Source organism: Alternaria viburni (assembly GCF_023758015.1).
Source record: "Alternaria viburni strain BMP 2772 chromosome Unknown scaffold_8, whole genome shotgun sequence".
Classification (NCBI taxonomy): domain Eukaryota; kingdom Fungi; phylum Ascomycota; class Dothideomycetes; order Pleosporales; family Pleosporaceae; genus Alternaria; species Alternaria viburni.
The window spans coordinates 1,151,418-1,171,488 of record NW_026055777.1 but is presented as its reverse complement, the minus strand read 5'-3'; the positions used below and the strand labels follow the sequence as shown (position 1 = coordinate 1,171,488).

The following is a 20,071-nucleotide window of genomic DNA, read 5'->3' as shown; positions in this document are numbered from 1 at the left end:
TATGGGCAATATATCCCACATTACCTGCGATTCAATGCAGTGGTAAGTCTTGGGGGGTTATTTCACCGCACAATTACATCGAGTTTCAGCTCTTAAGGTTCAAAGGCCTTAGACGCCGTGGCAGTGGTGCCTGCGGATGGGTCAGCCTTCCCTGGATACACGGCATCATGCATATTTTTATAAGCTATGCTGTGACACGAAAACAGATGAGGAGTCGGCACATGCACGAAACGCCGATTCAAAATAGCCCCAGAGAAGAAAGGGTGGTCCCACGAAAATAATGCTGGCATAGGAACCGTCTTCATTTGGGGGCTGAGAATTAGCAAACCATGGACTGATACCGAGAATAGTATACCTACGGATGTTGTGCGACAGCCGACGGCCTTTCATACCGCAGATAGCGCAGCTACCAAGGTTGCACACCATCCTTGTTAATAACTTTGCCGCTATCCTCGTCTCTCTTCCCTTCCACAACATCCTTGATGAACACGCCCCCAATACTCGGGTCGCCCGCACCCCATTTCTTCAACATTTCCGGCCCCATGCCTCCCAATCCCGTAGCCAGAAATCCGGGGCTGATGCCAAAGACCTTGACACCATCGACGCTAAGACTTTGTGTCCAGTCTAGCATCATCATGTTCATCCCAGCCTTACTCGAGCGATAAGCTGTTTGGGCCATGGATGGTGGCTTGGGCCAACCCTTTGGCGGCGGTGCGTTCATGAGCTTGGAATTGAAGCTACTGGAAGAGGTTTCGAGGGAAGACAGACCAGAAGTCACGAAGAGGATCCTAGGGTGTTTGGAGGCTATCAATAGGGGCGCGAAAATATGGGTCACTACTTGGGTGGAAGTAACGTTAAGGGAGTAACTTCTGTCCCAAGCTGCGCGAATGCCTGTGGGGCTAGGATCCTTGCGCATAATGGCATCAAAAGACCCGCCTATCACACATCAGTCTGCTGCATTAGAGCGAGAGAGAGAAAACGGCACATACTAGCATTGTTAACCAGCGAATTAATTTAAGCAAAGCTAGAGCTAAGGTTATTAATTAAATCTACTTATAAGCTTTTAATAGTCTCTCTCTATTACTTTTAATAATCTTTAGTTTTTATTTTAAAACTTCTTTTAGTACTTTATTTTTTAAATAAATTTAATAATACTACTAAAGTACTATAGTTAGATTTATAAGTTTTTTAGTTTAAACTAAAGTACTAGTAAATAGCTAATAATTTTATTTAACTTTATAAATTTATATATATATATATTATACTTAAGTTAGTATTAAAAAAGTAAAGTAACTACTTTTTATTAAATTTTTTAAGTACTAGCTTTTAAATTATATAGTAGTACTAATAAGTATTATTATAGAAGTAAGTATAGTATAAAATAGTATTAGTATAAGTAATAAGTACTATAAAGTAGTTAGAGTATAAGTTAATCTTTTAAAGTTAAATCTAGTATTATATAAAAAAGTAAAATTTAACTTACTTATATAGCTATATTTATAGTATTTTATATTAGTATAAACTTATAAAATTTTTTTTTTAAATATTTATAGTTTATTTTAACTAAGCTATAGTAGTAATATAACTAATAGTTACTTTAAGTAGTATACTAGTTTTTAGTAAAGAGAGCTAATAATAACCTTAGCGATGTGACTATACTTGCTCTTGATGTTCTGGAATGCGTTTTCGATCGACGCATCGTCCTTAATGTCGATTTGGATGGAGACGACATCTGACTTGGACTCCAAGACTTCATCCTTGAGCTTAGAGATGGCATCGTTTGCTTTTTCGAGAGAGCGACTACCCATCAGGATAGTGTGCGGTTGTGGTGAAGCGTACAGAGCCTTTACGGTCTCGTACCCAATGCCGGTGTTGCCGCCCGTGATGAGAACGATTGAAGAGTCTGCCATTTTGGTTCAGACGTTGTGATGCTGGCCTGGCTTTCGACACGAGCAGATAGATTCTCTGGAAAGTGTTATGGATGATTCGTTGGCTTGTCGGCTTTGTCCCCTCTTTATACCTACATAGGCAGGCACCTGAAGAATCTCGTGGGCGGCTTCCTCGCCCGGAGTTAGGAATGCGTCACCCGGAGTTAAAGTCCCCCGCATCGCGCACACTCATACCACAGGTGAGCTTGATACCTGTATTGAGAAAGCTATCGATACGTAAACCATCACTAGTAGATGTGGATAAGTCGATCGCGCGGTGAGGTGATGACGTTGCTGCCGACATGGATGTTGGACAGCTGGCATTCCGTGATCCCGGAGTTAGCCCACTGTCCATAGCGCTCCATTTGAGCAGCGCATTAAACCAACTATCCACTGACAAACCAATATCGGAACGGCCTGTATCAAGACTACACTGAGGGCCATTGATTCTTTTTCTACATTACTGCCTGCGATGAAAACATCTCATGTTGGAAAGAGCTTCCCAATGACTATACCCTGAACGACAATTTACATCGCGCACGCGCGTAGAAGGCACCTGGCACAGGAACAGAACATCAAACTTCCGCAGGTACAGCCTAAACACATGTACGACAAAGAGATGACAGCAATCCAGCTGCTCATCTTCCGACTATCTAAACAGGCTCATCCACTTTGACGACTTCCGTCGTTGCTGAAATTGCTGATAAAAACGACCAGGACGGCGCAGTATGCGGCACTGGCCGCAAAAAGCTCATGTCGCTTCGCTTTTGTGAGCAAGCTCATGGCAGCAGAGAATAGCAATGTGAACACAACCAGAATCCCAACGGCATCGAAGGTGGAGTTACGATCACCCACCGATGTCAGCTTGTACATGGCGACAACCGGAAGTACGAGGAGGACAAATATTATGAGCGTGATGATCAATCCAACAAGCTTCTCAATCCGAGACTGCGAATAGTAGTAGAGACATTTATCATCCGTCTTCTCGCGGAGCTCCTTGGTCGCGAACAGTTTCTTGATGACAGGTTAGTCATAACAAGCAAAGTTATCGTAAAGAGCTAATTTTACCTGAGTGAGAGGGCTATGCACCTTGCGTATGCACGTCTCAATCATTCCGTCGAACCCAGACCACTCGCGGCCATGACGCAGCGAGACCAGGTCCTCACGACGCTTGATGAAGTCTTCTTCAGGCTCATAGTTCAGCGGTTTAACGTTCCAGAACCAAGTCCGAAAGCTATGGTAGTCCCGGTTTGATGGCCGTTGGAAGGCGTTGAGATCACGGGCTTTGGCGAGTATATCGTCTGGGAGAAAGTCAGATCGCCACATCAATGCAGAGTAGTTGGTGGAGAGGTTACATACCATATGTGACAAGCTTGTGCTGTATAGTGCTTATGAGACCCTCCCGTACACTTTGCGTCTCCTCCCTCCTGGCTTGCTGAAGGTCGTCTTTTCGAGACATCAGACGAGCTCCATCCCCATTCTCCAAGTCCATCTCATCGAGATCTGTCAGCTGCTCCTCCAAACTCCGAAGTTCATCTTGGAGTTGAAGTATGACGCGGGCATGCAAATAACTGAAGCCGCGATATATCGACCAGCTAGATTCACTTGATTGGAATGCGGCCTGGAGAGGGTACCCAAGCGAATAGCTTTTTACTTCGCATGATTAGTAAGACTAGATATCCGCGATCATTCGTGAAGACCTACGAGGTATAGTTTTAGTGCTGCGTATCTCCTTCTCCACCTCCGCTGGTGAAAGTTCGGATTCTTTTGAAGTCAGCGCAGTTAGGGACTCGATACTGTGGATGCTTTACCATGAAAATCTTCTGGTTTGGCGTCTTCAATCGGTATCGATATATGCCCCGAGGATTGCGATTCGCTGCAAAGACTCGACTTTTCCAAACCGCTCCTACCTTGCGAACTCATCATCGCTTCTGCCAGTGTAGTTAAATACCAGTTGAACGTGTCATCACAGAAACTTGATTAGAAGAAAGTTATAGCAGATCAACTGCGGCAATTTTCCGCTTTAATAGGTATGTTTGCTACGTGTTGAAGGACAACGGAGGGCGCACAGCTTAGGGCTAAGGCAGCCAACCGGGATACCTGATTACTGTGGCGCATTCTAGGTTCTTTTAGGCAAAATTGAAGAGATCGAATCATATCTCATGTCGGCTTGAGCTTGTTCTCCGAAAACCAGTTTTCACCTTCACTGTACAGCAGGCCTTTCCTGTCCTTCAACTTGTACTGCCATCGACTCTGGTGATAACGACGCTCAGAAACGGTGAATGCATCGAATTCGATACGCGTCACCTCTGTTCCGTCGATCATCACACGTTTGCTCACCCTCATGTTGACCTTGTCGTCTTCCTTGAAGCCTGCCTTGCGCTGATGGAATATGTCAGTGGCTCTCACTCTCCATTGAGCGAGCTCTGCGTACCCTATTGGGATCGAGATTAGTGATCGCCGCCGACTTGCTCTGCTCGCTCTCGGGAACATCGTTCTAAGCACAGGTGAGACCACCGGTCAGTGTGAAGTCCTCTGGTGATGACGATAATGAGGCTTTACCTGATCTGCCATGACCGGTCAATTTTCTTGAACTCGATGGCTAGGCGTAATTGTTAGGTTCGGAATACAAGAAGTCAGGCTGAGCAGTTGTAATTCGGGCGCAGCCGACCTCTATTTAGACTGAGGCTCCCAAGGCATACAATGAGGAAGGCTGTGCAATGACAAACTCTATTTGAGCGAACTCACCGTTCCCCATATGCCATCTTTAAGCCTCATATCACATGTTGTTCAGCTGAACGATTGTCCGCATGACAGTTTGGTGGGGTCGGTGCGTTGTGGTTGGAGGACATATTTTGTGGCACAAGGGAGCGCCCACTCAGCTTTAGGACAGCCAATGGATGAGCAAGCAGTCTGATAAGCAGTTCTCAGGCAAACATGCGATGTTGGGGCCGGTAAACGCCAACGTAAGCTGTCTCTAGTTGTTCCAATTCGTGTTTGCACCGCCGCTGGAGGTCCTTCAGAAGGAATCACAGCGACGAACGCAACAATAGGATAACATAAGAAGGGCGCCTCCTGATGGGTAGCCCTACAATCAGTAGTCTGCTGTATCACCTGAGATATGGCTGCGCAACGTCAGTCAACTGCACGACCTACGCATAGCAAGACTACCGAGCCTTGCCAGAGCCCTAAGCCAATCAATCCTTCCCGGCAAAATTCTATCGTGGTACCAGTCACTGTTGACGATCTCACCTTCCTCGACCCGGGTGACGAAGAGGCCAAGAGGGAGCTGAACCGCGAGGCTGAGCGGCGCACATTGTTCCAAAATGTGTCGAATGGTGTACTTCAGATACCCAATGGTTATCGCAAGGTTGAAGTGCTGATAATACGTTGGGATGAGAGTGTCGACGAGTTCAAAGGCCACGAGCAAGAGGTGAGTCTGCGCACCATTCGAAGAAAATTGCCTAATCAAAGCGGCAGATTGGTCTCCTTGAAACGATTTTCACAACTGGCTTCGGGTTCGGATGTACAGTGAGAAGAATTCGGAACAGCCGGAATCCGCAGATCGACCTTAACCACCATATATTGACCCATGTGCACGAACACGACGGCGAAGATAATCTGCTGATTGTGTACTACACGGGCCATGGTGTCCGTATCGAGGATGACAAGGGCTGCAGTCGACTGCAGTTATCTGCGTAGGTAGCCTGAGGAGTTCCAGCATTCGGTCATTAACACGTAGCAGGTCACGAAATTGGGATGAGAGCAGCGGCCATGCTTATGCTCCTACAGCATTCTGGGATGAAGCAGAAGCACCTCTCAAGTTACACGCAGCAGCTGATACACTAGCTATCTTGGATTGCTGCTCCGCGAGTACTGCTGCTGTGACCCATAAAGGCAGAAACGAAGAATTGCGAAACTATCAGTTGTTAGCGGCTTCTTCAGCAGACGAGTATACACGTGGGCCAGGACAAGAATCTTTTACTCATGCATTGTGTGAGTCGCTTCGCGAACTCTTATTCGAAGCAAAGGGTGGAACATTTCCAGTCATCAAACTGTGGGAAAGAATCAACACTAAGAGAACAACACAGGCCGCTCTGATGTGGGATCGCTTACAGCGATACAAACGTAATGTGGAGCTTGGACGACTCGATCCAAATCCAGAACGGGACGAGTCTTTTCGCAACGAAGAACCGGAAAAAGCCTCACTTGTTTTGCGCTTCTCGCTCAAAGAAGAGGCGCTCGGCAACTCTCAGGTTGAGATGCTTGCCCGACAATTGCCCGCAGTCTTCAAGGAGGCCGGGGTTCTTGTGCGGCGAATGGAGTACGTGGAGCTTGAGCGACGAGACGATGCAGCGAAGGCTTTCCGCGCCGAACCTGGAAGACGGTATGATCCAGCGAAAGCTTTCCGTAAGGTCGTTCACCAGGTACAGGAAAACATTTCCAGCGACAAGATGGGTCATGGCGAGCATGAGAAACAGTCTGCGACACCTGAGCCAAGGAAGCGCAAAAGCTCGTACTCAGACACGCTTCTGGCACCTAAGAGAAATGCGAGAGAGAGCTCGCTCACATCAGAGGAAGCCACCGATTCAGGCTTGTGCACGCCGCCGAAGAGATATACAAAGCCGGGGTCTGAGGCTCATAAGTGCTGAGGGATGTTGAAGGTACTGTCGTTGCATATTTTCATTGCCAGGGCTTGATCGAGCCTCAAAGGGCGTCTGGAAGGTGCGCAATCCTTACTTCGAAGAATGTATCTGAATGCGCAATAGATGGAAGTCTGGTACTCTAGATAATGGAATGTCACCTGGGCAGCGACTAAGAGGAAAGCGTGACCTCGTGACGGATGATCTACGCGCTTGGCTGAAACAGGACAGCTCCGCCGCTATCTCCGCATCATCGCGTCAACCCAGCCACCGTGCCGGCTGCCATAGACGTTATCACAGCTCTTGCTACCATCTACACTCCAGCAAACATGAAGTCAACAACGATCTTGCTACCTCTGTACACTGCAGCCCTTGTAGCTGCAGTTTCGCATCCCAAGGACCCACAGGCGGTCCTGCAGGAGCCGCAGCTTACCATCATCGAGCCAGACGAGTATCTTATCGAGCTGTCTCCGGGCGAGACAAGATGGGTTACCGAAGATGAGAAGTGGGAGCTGCGTAAGGTATGACATCCCAGCACCGACAGCAGATAACGTGGAGCCTGCCGCTGACATGCTACAGCAAAACATTAACTTCTTCGACATCACGCACAATGAAGAGCTCGGCACGCTGGACCGCCGGTTCAAGACCGAGAGCGTCAAGTTCCCCGAAAAGCCTGTACACAACGAGACCATCGTTCCCCTGCTCAAGAAGCTGGAGAAGAACAACATGCGCGAGCATCTCGAGACCTTCACCTCGTTCCACACGCGATACTATAAGTCCAAATACGGAGTCGAGAGCTCGGCATGGCTTCTTGGCCAGGTCAACAAGACTCTCGCGGATGCAGGCGCTGTCAAAGCCTCCGTGAAGGCGTTCCCTCACCCATGGGGCCAGTCCTCCATCATCGCCACCATTCCTGGCAAGAGCGACAAGACAATTGTCATCGGCGCTCACCAGGACAGCATCAACCTCTTCTTCCCAGCTCTCCTGGCCGCCCCAGGCGCCGACGACGACGGCAGCGGTACCGTAACTATCCTCGAAGCGCTGCGCGTACTCCTCAAGTCGGAAGAGATCCTCAAGGGCGAAGCAGACAACACAATTGAGTTCCACTGGTACTCTGCTGAGGAAGGAGGCCTCTTAGGATCGCAGGCCATCTTCCAGTCATACGAGAAGGAGGCTCGCAAGGTCAAGGCTATGCTTCAGCAGGACATGACCGGCTACGTCCAGAAGACGCTGGACGCGGGCGAGCCTGAGTCTGTTGGTGTCATTACTGACTTCGTTGACCCCGGTCTCACCGAGTTCATCAAGAAGATCATCACTGTCTACTGTGGCATTCCGTATGTTCTGACCAAGTGCGGTTACGCCTGTTCAGATCACGCCAGCGCGTCCAAGGCCGGCTACCCGTCAGCCTTCGTCATTGAGTCCGATTTCAAGTACAGCGACAACAAGATACACACAACCGAAGATAAGATTGAGTATCTGAGCTTCGACCATATGCTTCAGCACGCGCGTATGACGCTTGCTCTGGCGTATGAACTTGCTTTTGCCAAGTTTGACTAGCGGCGATGAAGTAGGATAAGGTTTACTTCCCGCCGTCGACATGGATATTTCGTAGTTATTGCACGAACAGTCAGCGCTTTTGCAGTCATGAATCAACGTATTGTTAATGATCCTCCAAATCATCGAGCACTCCATGTGGTGTATATGCAGGCGTCTGTCGCTGCATATGTGATTCGGTGTAGGGCGTACGCGCTAACACAATGCCCTAGTGGTGATCTGTTTACCCTCATCCCGGAGCCGCGTCCGCATGGCTAGCTGAGATTCCCGAACGAACGTTGCTCTCCCACATTCTGATCTTTCTCGGTCTGGTCAAACACATCCCCAGTTCCTAGATACTATTCACACGTTGTCGTGGTCACTACTTCAGATGAACAAGATGAGTGCATGCAGGTGCAAGCAGAATCGCCAGAAGGAAGATGCATGGCGAACGTACCAACAATTACAAGAGTACGCTCTACCTTCACCTTTGCGAGTACATGGATTGATCTACAAATAGGGCTATGCAACAGACAAGTTCCATCAACAACGAGCTTCAAGAATTGAAAAAGGAAAGAATGCGGCTTCTTGTCGAGAAGCGTGCTCTATACGCGAAGTATGCGGAAGAATGCATTGTTTTCGCTCTCAAACGTACAACACACTAACGCATTCTTCCAAGGACGTCGCGAGCCACTGTAAGATCTCACAGTAGAGCTTGGAATATGGCCTTCTGCGATGAGATGCAACGTCTCTTGCCTCGTGAGATACGCGAAATGATCTATGAAGAGCTCTGGAGCGCGAATGGCGGCGCAACCGCTCCTGTGAACAAGTCCTGGAGCCACCTGTGCGACCTTGTAAAGGAAGACTGCTATTGTAAATTCGGAACTTTGGAGGAATGTATGGGACACAAAGCAGCTCCACACTTCATCAAACAGTCCTACGTTGGAATTGAGACCGCGCGCGAGGCGCTGGAGATGTGGTACAAGATGGTACCTGGAGGATCGAATTACCGCCACCTCTTCGCAACAACGCTTTCTGAGGCAATCCGGCTACTCACTGCAGATGCTTTCAAAGTTGGTCTCAAGCCTACAGCGGTACTAAGAGGACTGATTGTTGAGGTCCCCGTTAAGGACCTTGTTGCTAGCCCGGCCGAAGCGCAGGCCATGGTTGACCAATTACTTCGCATCGTTCATAAGCGCGACTTCCACCTTTACATCCGACTGCCCCAGAGGAATATCCGACTCAACCTCTGGACCCCCATTTTTGAACTATTGCGACCCGTATTGACAGCTTTCAAGGAACACAGTCGGAACATACGCGTTCAATGGTTCTACCAACCAGACAGGACTTCGAGTATAAAGTACGACCTCAACTCACATATCCGGGATCCCGGTGCGGAATGGAAGGAATATATGATAGAAAGTTTTTTCAAACCGCGACAGCAGTGCCTCCAGGTCAGACACAGGGACTATCTGGTGGAAGACAATCCGGATTATGACCCTCAACATCACGAAGATACAACCAACAGAATGAACAACTGCTTCGGCAACGATCCAGAGACGGATTCAGAGGACGGATCTGACACTGGCTCAGATGATGGGTCTGATACTGGCCCCGACGAGGAAAGCCCGTATTGTAGTTCGGATGAGTCGTATGATTCAGATTGAGATGTAGAAACGGGGAAAGAGAGCGCGATAGCGGGGCTTGGTTTGGTGCCTAGCACTTTGATTTCATCTATTTTAGAGATGAGGGAACCTTCGTTTCCCTAGGCCACGGGAAAGCCAGAAGCAAAGTACGACCGATTTTAGTCTCATTGTTACTGTAGGACTACTTTGCGGCCATATCCTGAGATATGCCTCAAACAAGCTTACGTTTGATGAGAAGCGCCTGACTGCTGTCCGCCTTGAACATCATCCATCTCTTCACCGTCGCTTCCAGCATTCCCGTCGCTTCCAGCATTCCCGTCGCTTCCATCATCATCACCCTCATCACTTTCCTCATCATCCTCTTCGTCCTCCTCGTCATCATCATCATAATGGTAGTAGGTGTTGCCAATGTAGCCAATGTGGCCACCGTGCTCGTCATCGTCGTCACTCGAGTAATGGTATCTTGCCCGCCGCAGGTGATCTCCGAGGGCCGTATTACAATCGGGGCACCGACAGACTCCTTCCTCATGCTTCAAAGTCCCTGTTTCCATGTACTCGCGCAGATAATCATGGGGCGGAGGGCCGTCATCTGTGCCAGAGTAATTGAGCGAATCCATGTAGGATTCATGGCGGTCTTCGAGTTCTTTTTGAGTGAGATAGGCCTGGCTCTCTGGATTGAAATTTGGGCGATCCTCATCCCGGTACAGACGGTGCTCGTCTGGAATTCTGCGTCGCTGATGCGTGTGGTCAGCTGGATGCGAAGTGCGAAGGTGAAGAAAAACAAACCGCATCAAAGAACGCTACTGCGTTCGCTTTCCATTCCTCCTCGGGCTGTGTCATAGCATCCAAGATGTCGTACGTTGCCACATCGTCACTCCTATTATAACCTCCCTTGTAGATAAAGGTGGCTTTCACGATCGCCCCTTCGTCCTTCATCACTCTCACCGGTTCTCGAAACGTGTCGAAAACCTCTTTCCAGAGGTTGAGCCTGATGTGACTGTGGCAGACTTCAATCTTGAACCGGAATCCCGATTTGTTTTGGATCTTCAAAAGAGGCTCGGTGATGAGTTCCCGGCGATGTTCTGCACTCCTGATATCGCCCCAACCCTCTTTTCCCGGTTCCAATGGCACCCGTGGTGGAACGAAATCGTCCACATTCATGCTGATTTCCAGCTTTCTTATGAACTGGGCTGGTTCGCGTCCAATGTTGAAAGCGTCCTTGCAAATGATCTCCTGTACACCCTTGGCGGTCCACGCGTAGAGTAGCTTGTGGTGCTTGGTCGCTGCAATGTTGTACCATGACTCCACTAGTTCTGTCGCCATCTCTGATCCAACCAGCTCCGGGCGCACAAAGAATGGGAGACATAGATGATATGGACAGTTTAGGTTCTTAGTGTTGTGGCACAGACGGCAGGTGCTGTTGATGGTATTGCGCATGTAAACGAGGCTTTCCTCAACGGTATGTTCGTCCCAGACCTGGGCCCAAATCATGTCCCGAACTTCACGAGGCAGAGAGTGTTTTATCAGCATGTAGTTCGTTGTTGCGTAGGCCAAGAAGATAGGACCGCCTTCGCGGTGTAAAAGTCTGGTGGCAGAATTAGTGATTGCGCGAACGTGGAAGGGAAGCAGCTGCATGTACATTGGTTCTATTTGATTGCCGTGCAAGAACCACCATGGATGCTTCCAGTATAATTGATGAAGTTGAGTGTTGTAAAGCGTAAGCAATTTCTTGAAAAGAGGAAGCTGGTGTTCATCATTCAGACACCTAAGACACTAGTAAGCTTTTCTGTAAGTCGTTGCTACATGACTATAATGCTTACTCGGAGATTTTGGGGGCGTACACCTCGGGCGTTTGCATCTCAGTCGCCATGTTGGTACTTTTATGAGGACGATTGATGGTAGCAACACATTCGAAGTTTGGCGCGATCAAGGGTTATATCCGTTCGCTCCAACGCCAAGACCACCCCTCACGACTATCATTTGGAAGGATGTTCAATCCGATTCCGATAGGAACACCCTTGTCTTGTGGATTGTAGCCACCTGCAAAAGCGGGACGTTGTCCAGGTATGGAGGTGCGCGACAAGGACATTCGATGCGATGACGAACGAATTACATCGGAAGGATCGTTCCTGCAGACGATCTTCTTATGCGAAGTAACGCATAAACGCCACTGACAACATTGTGTGATCCTAGAAGAACAAGTCTATGAGAGAGTCAGGGCACGTAGCATGGTCCTAACGTTCGCGACTCATGTGTGCATGCACAGCACAAAGCCGAGCTAAGAGGTTGGCCCTGCTTTGTGCTACGCGATCGAGCTTTGGGTCAGCCTTACTTCCAATTGAGCATAGCATCAGCAACACGATTAATTGTTCAGTCAAGCTTCCTAGAAGGACATGATGTGTGATTCAAAGAGTTACGGCCCATCCATCTATATGCAGATGTAGATGCAGATGCGAATCGCAGCGGCGACAAAAATCATGAAAAGGTGTGAGTCCGAGATACAGAATCATGTACATGCCGTGTACATGAGTGAGGCAGACCAAATGAACAGACATGGAGTGCGCGACAGATCTTGAAGGAGCTCAAGAGGCCATGAGCAAGCTATACCAAGCCATAGAGCGGTCGAGGCAAGGTGCCACAGACCTGGCTGCCAGTGTTGCCAGCCTGGAGCTTCGCACCCTTTAAGCCAACATAGGCTTCGCGCCTGGCTGGATTGCCAACAGTGACACTCCAGGTCTTCAAGCCATAGTAGACCCCAATGTGGTGTACGAGCCAACGTCCGAAGCTGCCTCCAACGTCTTCCTCGGGTGTCTCAAAGAGCATGAGCTCCTTCTTGATAGCCTCAGCCTCTGTAGGCGAGCGGAGATCGTTCATCTGCCCGTTCCTTCCAACGAAGACGATCTCGTCGTCCTCGCTGTCCGGATCGGCAGGGAGGCCGTCTTGCTCTGCCTTGCGCTCCTTTTCTTCCCAGCCCTCTACGAACTTGCGCACTTCGCCTTCAAGGTCCATGAGCAGACCCTTGGCACCGCGCGATCGCTTCAGCTTCTCGCGTAGCTCCTTGGGCACGACACCGGGAGTTGTGGGCTTGTTGGCTACAGTCTTGGTCGCGGACTTTTGGGCGACGGCGGCGGTCTTGCGTTCGTTGGACTGGCGCTTGAGGCCGGCGTCCCAGAGCGGAGCGAGATAGTAGGGTACATTCTTGGACGTGTAGGTAGGATGGACCTCCCAGTCCTTCGGCAGCGGAGGCTCAGCGTAGGGGTTGTTTAGGAGGCGATCTGGCTAGAAATCAATTGACGCGTACTTTGAACGATGAATTACTCGCAGTGCATGGGAAGATCAGGAGATGGTGTCGCGATGCGCAAAGCGTCTCCAGCGGAAGGGGGAGGGGCAGGCCCTCAACGTACCATTCTCCCAACGCTGCCTGCGCCTTGACCCCTCTTTGCCGCGGAGCAGGGCTTCACGCCTCTTCAAGCTGTCGCGACGGAGTGGTTCCTTGCGATGATAGTAGCCACCCTCCTTTGCAGCTGCCGAGGCACCTACGGGGTGGGCGGCAGCGGCAGGCGCATCATGGTCGAGCGGTATCGCAAGCGTAACCGAGGTACCCTGAAGCGCATCACCAGGGGCGGATATAGCCACCGAGCTGAGCGCAACCGTTGCTTGCTCGGTCCACGCTTCGATGTCGATGGGCTGAGGCGGGGCAGCTGCCTGCTGAGGGCTTGAGGGAATATCGCCGACGGCCATTGTGGTGGCGTTGAGGGTGCGAACTACGGGAGGCGTGGTAGGGGTGGGCTTCGACAAAGGGATATGCTACGAGATCGTAGTAGATAGATATCTGAACAGAGGACAAGGAGACAGAAGCTCTATTACCCACTGAGCATGTGTTTAGGGACAGATGGCGATAAAGGCCGCGGCGCGATAGGAGTCATTAGGTCATGGTCGTAGTTCGCGTCATGCTCGCCAGCCAATCAAGCCGCAAACGTGGGGCAAGCCACATACCTGTAGGTACCATTCATGGATAGAGTAAGACAGCAAGAGTCACACGTCTACACGCAGTCATCTCTGCATTCAAGCAGACCAAAAAGTGATGGAATCGCTGTTGATAGACGTGGTCTCTTCAGGTATTATTCATGTGAGCTACGAAGCCGATGCAGCAGCTGTGGCACATGTGAATCGTCATCTATAGAGCTTCCTCCCTCAAATGCTCCCAACCGCTGTTAACTTCAGAATTACGTTGAAGCTGAATCGGTCAATACTGTCACTTTTCAGGACCATCATCACCGGAACTTGTGAATACATGGCCTAACGAGGCTGTACGATCATATATGACCATGAGCGCAACGAGCTGCTTCATCTTCCTGCTGATACACCCACGCGTCTTGAGGATGTCTGTGTCAATGTATCGCATGATTCAGACTCCGCTGTTACAGGAGCTTAGTGTACATAGCCTCGTTGTTTAAGTAAGATAAGCATGCACACCAGCCAAGTCTACGCCTCGTCTGCCCAGAACTTGTCAATGTCAGCTGGGGTTGTGATGTCGTTACGTTCAGCAAACTCCTTCCAATCCAGCGTTGGCTGATGCCATTTGCGAATCGAGACGAACAACTTCTTGGATGACCTGCGCTTCCCATTCGCACGACGTTTGACTTCCACGAGCGGCCAGTCCGTCTCTTGAATGTCTCCCCCTTTGCCCTGTATAGCTAGCTGTAGGCATTTCGTGTACCACTCCGGTAGTCCGTTGATCTCGACGTCTCTGATACCCCGAAGGGATGCCAGGCTTTCAAGACCGAACATGAACTTCCCAGTGTCTTCAGGAATACTAGGCTTTACGACCTGCTGCCAGGTAGGACGATCGCGCAGCATCCTCTTCATCTTGTCTTGTGAGACGAGCTGGAAATCAACTTTCAGATCTTGCAAAAGAGACTTTTGGTCGGTGTCATCTGCATGCTCTTTCAGAATCTCGACAAGATACTCGAGTCTTGACCGCTGACGCTTAACCGCCCAGTGGCTATCGACGTCGGGTATTACGTCGATGTGGATGCTTCGCAGGTTACGTAGTAGAGGGAGTCGATCGGGATGGCCGAGAGGTCCAAAGACGAACGGGCTCCGTAGCGACTTTGGCCACATGGAATTTCCATGTACAGTAAAGTTGTAGGTATTCGACCCATACATAACCGCTGGAAGTGTTAGTACAAAATGATACGAGCCAACGGGATGACTTACACTTGGTCTCATTGGAGACGAATTTACTCACTCGGAATAATTGTGTCTCGACCGTAAAATGGTTATAGCGGCGCACTTTTGTGTTTTTGTAATATGGATTGCTTCCTATCTTGTATGAGACGTCTTCGTCCTTTCGGAAGGCATTTGTGGTCCAGTCGGGTTCGTTGCTACTCGACCATCCATACCGCTCGAATGTAATTTCCATGTTGTGTGGGATCAGAAACGAGTATACGTGGATTCGCAGTTCCGCCGGAAGATCGAGCAGGCGGAAGCCTATCATAGATGGTGATGAGTAGTTGCGAGACGTCTGCTCAGTGTCGTTGGCATGCTCGAATTCGTCCTGGAGAGTAATGACTTCCTTTCCCTTGTATGTCTCGTGTAGGAATTCGACTTCATCAGAGTCTGAGTCGGTATTAGAGGACGTCATTGTTTTGCTGTAACGACGACCTGTGGATGTTGAGATCGTGAGCGATGGTTTGAAATATTCGCAGGAGGCCGACAATTTGAAGTTGATCAGCTTATCGACTGAGCGGTACCTTGGTACTACACAGCAAAGGCTACCTACGCCAAGACCCAGAGTTCTAACGAACCCGCGACCTTGAGCGAAGTGATCTGGGGCGACTGCTGAAGGATTATTCCTTGAAGACACGAGGAACGAGGACAATGTTACCAGTGGTAGCGTGATATACACGACGGTAGAAGGCGCGGTGTTGGGGCGGCAATCCAGGCTGCAGGCTGCAGCGCCAAGATTTCCTGCATAACGGAAGCAAACGCGACTGCGCCGCAGGCAAAGGTACAGATGTTGACGCGAATCCCGGTGTGCTTGTTACCGTGCAGAATAGGCCATTTTGCATTGTGCGTTCGAAGGCTATGCAGGGTTTCTCGACAACGAGGAAGCGTCGAAAGTACAATGGCGCTCAAGCGAGCGGACGGGAAGAGACGGGAGGAGATGACTGCGTGACGACAAATCCAGGATTTATCAGTGTTGGATTTAGGGCACTCATTTATTGCAAGCACACTGTTCTGAACTGCAAGCGTCTGCATATGCACCATCCATCATCTGCAAGTATGAGGCAAGGCTTGAGTCCAATGTGGACGCCATTGCTTGCAGTAGCTGCGATGCATATAGTCTCCGAGTATAGCATGACGGTCCAAGAAGAAACCACCTAGACAGCGCGTTGGCCATCTTATGCAGTCCCTGCGGCTTGCTCGTCGCGGGCCATCTCCTCTGCCAGCCATTCGGCCTCTTTCTGCATCTCGTCGTCGCTTCTGGGCTTGCGGCTATCATTGTCCACAGCAGGAAAGCGACTCTTTCTCTCTTCTTCAGCGAGACCTGCCCCGGCTGCCCTCTCCTTGTTGGCTAGCTGCTTACTGAGGTCTGCGTCCTCGCTCTCCATCATGGCGTATATAGCGTCTGTGCCGCCCTTCTCTTCTAGGTCGTCCTTCTTGCGAGGAATGATGTGTGCATGAACGTGAGGCACGCTCTGGCCTGCATCGACGCCATCCTGTATGGCGATGTTGAGAGACGAGGCACTGAAGACTCGCTCCACCATGCGGGATACGCGTTGTACAGTCAGGAAGAGGTCTTGCACTTCGGCAGCGGATAGATCGTTGAAACGTGGCACGACCCGACGCGGCGAAACCAAGACATGGCCGGGCAGTAGTGGCTTGAGGTTGACTATGGCAAAGGACAGGCGTGTTAGGTGGAAGACCTACATGGAGTTAGCTTCAGCTGCGACTACGGCAGCGGCTGCACAGGCACAACGCACCTGGTTGGTGACGACAAAGGAGCCAAACTTGACGACGTCCTTGGTGAGCGGCATCCTCCCCGTGTGTCGCCTCAGATGGCGTCTAAGCGTCGTCGCAAGCACTGAGGCGCCAAGCAGTCTCAACTCAGCGCCAGCGGGCGACGGCGCACGGAACATTCCTCGTGCGCTTCCATGCACCATGCACGCCATACCTCTTCACCCCACCACCGCCGTAGCGCCCACGCTACACCGGAATCTCGAGGCGAGGCGACCAAAGGGCCCCGTTCTCGGCCCAATCTCATATCGTGTCACATGCTGAGTTGCAGGCGGCGCAATCCGCGTCGAACTGATGCGACGCGTGCTGAGGTGCTACACATCGATTCGCACACCCAGACGCACGTCCAGCACCGTGGGGACGCCGACGCCGCATCGTGGGGTTGGCCGCTGTCCGCGCAATCTGCAATGACGCCGCCGACGCCCTCTGCCCTTACTCCTCCTCCGCCGGCCGCCTATGGCACTATAAATCTCACATCCTCTGCCTGAAGCCCATGCCCACCTGCACTGCTTGCTCTTATCAATTCCCGTTACTACTGTGGAGCGCCTAGTGGACCCTTTTCACTCAGACCTTTCTGCTAGCACCCTCTGACTCCAAGCTTAGCTTACTTGGACCGCCTACTCCACCAACAGGACACGCCAAGAGGGTCTCATAACTGAGCTTGGCTGGAGCATAGGGTTTCGAGCCCGGCCCGGCTTTCAAACAAATTACCCTCCAGCGCAAACACGCCTCCGCCTCCGCCTCACCCGCTTCTGCCTTTGCACAGACAAGCTACTATTGATTGACTTGGCACTCTGCACTGGCGGCGATCCTACATTGTGCACGACGAGACAGGAAGGATCCCCACAGTCCCACCACGTACGCTTGTTTCTCAAGCGTAGGAACCAGCATCAGGGTTCGTCGTCGACCTTCCTTCGCTCCAGCTATAAGAGGGTCGGACCTCCGATTTTCTGCCCGTCTCAACTCCAATCGGACATAGCATATTCCACCACGTTCCACTTCGATTACATAGCGCGACTACCACATACGCCAGCCCGCGTTCTCGCTGTATCCATCCAACCACGGTTCCGTTGATCGGTACCGCGCATCATTTCTAGGCGACTATATAAAGGGTCTCGGCATCGCTTCTTGCTCACAAGCATAAATTCCCCGACACGCCTGTTCCAGGACCATCCACTACACCTTCCTCTCACACATCCACCCACACAACCTCCACGATGGATATCGCCACCACTTCACGCGCCTACTTCGCCATGCCTTCTCCCACTCCTGAGGAGAAGATCTCCCTCCAGGCCAGCAACACAGTCTACACATACCACTGCCTGTGCAATCATCTGCTACTCGCAACCACCACACCACTGCCCTCCTTACCCAAACGCCAACACACGCGCGATGCCGCACACATCATGCCGCTGCCTCCAGCGCCCACTTCCGGTCGCAACAAGAACGCGGCTTCGCAAGACCACTACGGCCTCCTCCTGTCCACCCGACAAGATCGCCAAGCTGAAATCATAACCAGCGACGAGGGCTTCGAGAAGCGTTATCTGCAGCGCTGCGGACGGTGCAATTTGGTTGTGGGCTACCAGCTAGACTGGCAACAGTTCTCCGTCGATCGGTCCGGCAGGCGCGAAGACTACGTCTTCCTTCTCCCGGGTGGCTTCGTCAAGACGAGCGACATGATCATGGGGAAGACGGCTACCGCACCCGCATCTGCATCCGCAGTGGGCGGCGCAGGGATGGGCACTGTCAATGTCACACAGGTCAAGGCATAGAGCGGATCCGTCAGCCGTTGAGTCCTGGGGCTCCCCACCTTCCGCTACTTTTCCCCCTGGGGATTATGCACAGTGCTTCTCAACAGAATTTATGGAATCACGATTACGATTACCCTGACGAATTTGGATCTCGGCGTTTATTGATTTCGGTTGCTTTTTCCATGTCGCTCGGAGTTTGGCCGCGTGGATCAGCGGGACGTTTTTATTTCCTCACCCTTCTCACATCTAGATACCCCATTGGTGAACGCGCAAGGCTTCTCATGCTACAGGAGGAAAGAAGCCTACATGTCTATAAGCACACAGCGTCCCTTATGGATCCAAAATCAGAGTTGCATTCCCTGTTTACAACAACTTCTCACTTGCACATGCGTGACTTGCATTACTCGACTTATTATCATATTGTCTGTGCATCTCGATTCGCTGCTCGCAGCTATCTGACTCCCATGCCCTGCAGCCCTACTGTGCAGATATCAAAGAAGTGTATATATATCATGTTAAGACAGTTCCAACGCCGACGTAATCCGCATGCAAAAAACCGTGACCCGTTTCAGACATGCTCGCGTAAAATCCTAATGGAGGGGAAGAAGATGGTGCCGAAGAAACGAAACAAGGACGGCAGGAACCGTAGCCTAGTTCTCCGCAATCGTCTTGACGAACTCTGTACCAGGGAGTTAGCCAATGTCACCGTCTATGTGGATACGTGAAGACTCACCTCTGTAGTCCACCTCGTTATTGCTAGCATCGATGGTGCTCTTGAACAGCTCATCGACCTCCTCCTCGCTCATCTTCTCGCCCAAGTTGGTCAGAATGTACTTGATCTGACCCTTGCCGACGAAGCCACTCCTATCCTTGTCGAAGACCTGGAAGCCACGGATGTACTCTTCGATGTCAAAGGGTTCGCGGAAGCCGCCGGGGCGGTTGAGGATCTTGGAGAAGGTGTCGAAGTCGACTGTGCACAAGTCGTTAGCCTGTGAGTCCAGGTGTAGCGGTGAAGAGACGCCTAGGAGGGCGAATCAGGGCATGTGGAGATACGTACAGTCTGCACCAACACCACGCTCGAGGTCGGCGATTTCAGCCAGTGTAGGGTTTTGGCCACATGCGCGGAGGAGGTCGCCCAGTGCGCCGCGGTCGACACGGCCGTTGCCGCGCTTGTCGAAGAGCTGGAAAGCTTCGCGGTAGTTTGTGGAGGCCTGGTTACTGTTATCCATTGCTCTTCGATTCGTGTGTTGTCAAGTTGCTAGTAGCGGGGTTGTTGTTGTGGGTTGAAGCGTGCGGTTGGTGTGTTGCTGCTGCCGGAGTGAAGGGGCTCTGTTGACACCATGTGTGACAAAGTGAAGCACGCGCGTTGTGCTGTTACGGCCACTCGCCGCTGCCATTTTCCGCTCGCCAGGGCAGGGACGACCTGGCCGCGGCCAACCAACGATAGCGTGGAAGCCACGAGTGATGCGGGGTCCGAGTTTCGGGGGGAAGGAACATCTTTTACATACCATTGTGTATATAGGTGTATGTGCGAGTTACTTGGTGAC

General features: G+C 51.0%; 13 protein-coding genes across 13 annotated transcripts; 5 read left to right on the top strand and 8 right to left on the bottom strand.

The window, feature by feature from the left end:
- Positions 1–406: 406 nt before the first annotated feature.
- On the bottom strand, positions 407–1,910 carry J4E79_004858 (uncharacterized protein; the record flags this gene model as incomplete). Its single annotated transcript, XM_049353740.1, has 3 exons — positions 407–788; positions 1,484–1,491; positions 1,641–1,910. 3 exons carry the CDS (start codon positions 1,908–1,910, stop codon positions 407–409), a joined length of 660 nt encoding a protein of 219 aa, XP_049212188.1.
- A 681-nt stretch (positions 1,911–2,591) lies between these two features.
- On the bottom strand, positions 2,592–3,420 carry J4E79_004857 (uncharacterized protein; the record flags this gene model as incomplete). The annotated part of the gene is made up of 3 exons (XM_049353739.1): positions 2,592–2,942; positions 3,018–3,229; positions 3,288–3,420. 3 exons carry the CDS (start codon positions 3,418–3,420, stop codon positions 2,592–2,594), a joined length of 696 nt encoding a protein of 231 aa, XP_049212187.1.
- A 668-nt stretch (positions 3,421–4,088) lies between these two features.
- On the bottom strand, positions 4,089–4,502 carry J4E79_004856 (uncharacterized protein; the record flags this gene model as incomplete). Its single annotated transcript, XM_049353738.1, has 3 exons — positions 4,089–4,310; positions 4,363–4,425; positions 4,491–4,502. 3 exons carry the CDS (start codon positions 4,500–4,502, stop codon positions 4,089–4,091), a joined length of 297 nt encoding a protein of 98 aa, XP_049212186.1.
- Positions 4,503–5,049: 547 nt separating this feature from the next.
- On the top strand, positions 5,050–5,396 carry J4E79_004855 (uncharacterized protein; the record flags this gene model as incomplete). The annotated part of the gene is made up of 2 exons (XM_049353737.1): positions 5,050–5,361; positions 5,385–5,396. 2 exons carry the CDS (start codon positions 5,050–5,052, stop codon positions 5,394–5,396), a joined length of 324 nt encoding a protein of 107 aa, XP_049212185.1.
- A 632-nt stretch (positions 5,397–6,028) lies between these two features.
- J4E79_004854 (uncharacterized protein) lies at positions 6,029–6,580 on the top strand (the record flags this gene model as incomplete). Its single annotated transcript, XM_049353736.1, has 2 exons — positions 6,029–6,315; positions 6,376–6,580. 2 exons carry the CDS (start codon positions 6,029–6,031, stop codon positions 6,578–6,580), a joined length of 492 nt encoding a protein of 163 aa, XP_049212184.1.
- Positions 6,581–6,900: 320 nt separating this feature from the next.
- Positions 6,901–8,128, top strand: LAP1 (Leucine aminopeptidase 1; the record flags this gene model as incomplete). The annotated part of the gene is made up of 2 exons (XM_049353735.1): positions 6,901–7,092; positions 7,151–8,128. The coding sequence occupies 2 exons, from the start codon at positions 6,901–6,903 to the stop codon at positions 8,126–8,128; spliced, it is 1,170 nt and encodes a 389-aa protein (XP_049212183.1).
- A 698-nt stretch (positions 8,129–8,826) lies between these two features.
- J4E79_004852 (uncharacterized protein) lies at positions 8,827–9,771 on the top strand (the record flags this gene model as incomplete). The annotated part of the gene is made up of 1 exon (XM_049353734.1): positions 8,827–9,771. The coding sequence occupies one exon, from the start codon at positions 8,827–8,829 to the stop codon at positions 9,769–9,771; it is 945 nt and encodes a 314-aa protein (XP_049212182.1).
- Positions 9,772–9,971: 200 nt separating this feature from the next.
- J4E79_004851 (uncharacterized protein) lies at positions 9,972–11,620 on the bottom strand (the record flags this gene model as incomplete). Its single annotated transcript, XM_049353733.1, has 3 exons — positions 9,972–10,484; positions 10,537–11,335; positions 11,571–11,620. The coding sequence occupies 3 exons, from the start codon at positions 11,618–11,620 to the stop codon at positions 9,972–9,974; spliced, it is 1,362 nt and encodes a 453-aa protein (XP_049212181.1).
- A 731-nt stretch (positions 11,621–12,351) lies between these two features.
- J4E79_004850 (uncharacterized protein) lies at positions 12,352–13,491 on the bottom strand (the record flags this gene model as incomplete). The annotated part of the gene is made up of 2 exons (XM_049353732.1): positions 12,352–13,025; positions 13,155–13,491. The coding sequence occupies 2 exons, from the start codon at positions 13,489–13,491 to the stop codon at positions 12,352–12,354; spliced, it is 1,011 nt and encodes a 336-aa protein (XP_049212180.1).
- A 744-nt stretch (positions 13,492–14,235) lies between these two features.
- Positions 14,236–15,397, bottom strand: J4E79_004849 (uncharacterized protein; the record flags this gene model as incomplete). The annotated part of the gene is made up of 2 exons (XM_049353731.1): positions 14,236–14,924; positions 14,971–15,397. 2 exons carry the CDS (start codon positions 15,395–15,397, stop codon positions 14,236–14,238), a joined length of 1,116 nt encoding a protein of 371 aa, XP_049212179.1.
- Positions 15,398–16,157: 760 nt separating this feature from the next.
- Positions 16,158–16,793, bottom strand: J4E79_004848 (uncharacterized protein; the record flags this gene model as incomplete). Its single annotated transcript, XM_049353730.1, has 2 exons — positions 16,158–16,682; positions 16,740–16,793. The coding sequence occupies 2 exons, from the start codon at positions 16,791–16,793 to the stop codon at positions 16,158–16,160; spliced, it is 579 nt and encodes a 192-aa protein (XP_049212178.1).
- Positions 16,794–18,026: 1,233 nt separating this feature from the next.
- J4E79_004847 (uncharacterized protein) lies at positions 18,027–18,545 on the top strand (the record flags this gene model as incomplete). The annotated part of the gene is made up of 1 exon (XM_049353729.1): positions 18,027–18,545. One exon carries the CDS (start codon positions 18,027–18,029, stop codon positions 18,543–18,545), a length of 519 nt encoding a protein of 172 aa, XP_049212177.1.
- Positions 18,546–19,174: 629 nt separating this feature from the next.
- J4E79_004846 (uncharacterized protein) lies at positions 19,175–19,753 on the bottom strand (the record flags this gene model as incomplete). The annotated part of the gene is made up of 3 exons (XM_049353728.1): positions 19,175–19,203; positions 19,258–19,494; positions 19,582–19,753. The coding sequence occupies 3 exons, from the start codon at positions 19,751–19,753 to the stop codon at positions 19,175–19,177; spliced, it is 438 nt and encodes a 145-aa protein (XP_049212176.1).
- Positions 19,754–20,071: the final 318 nt, after the last annotated feature.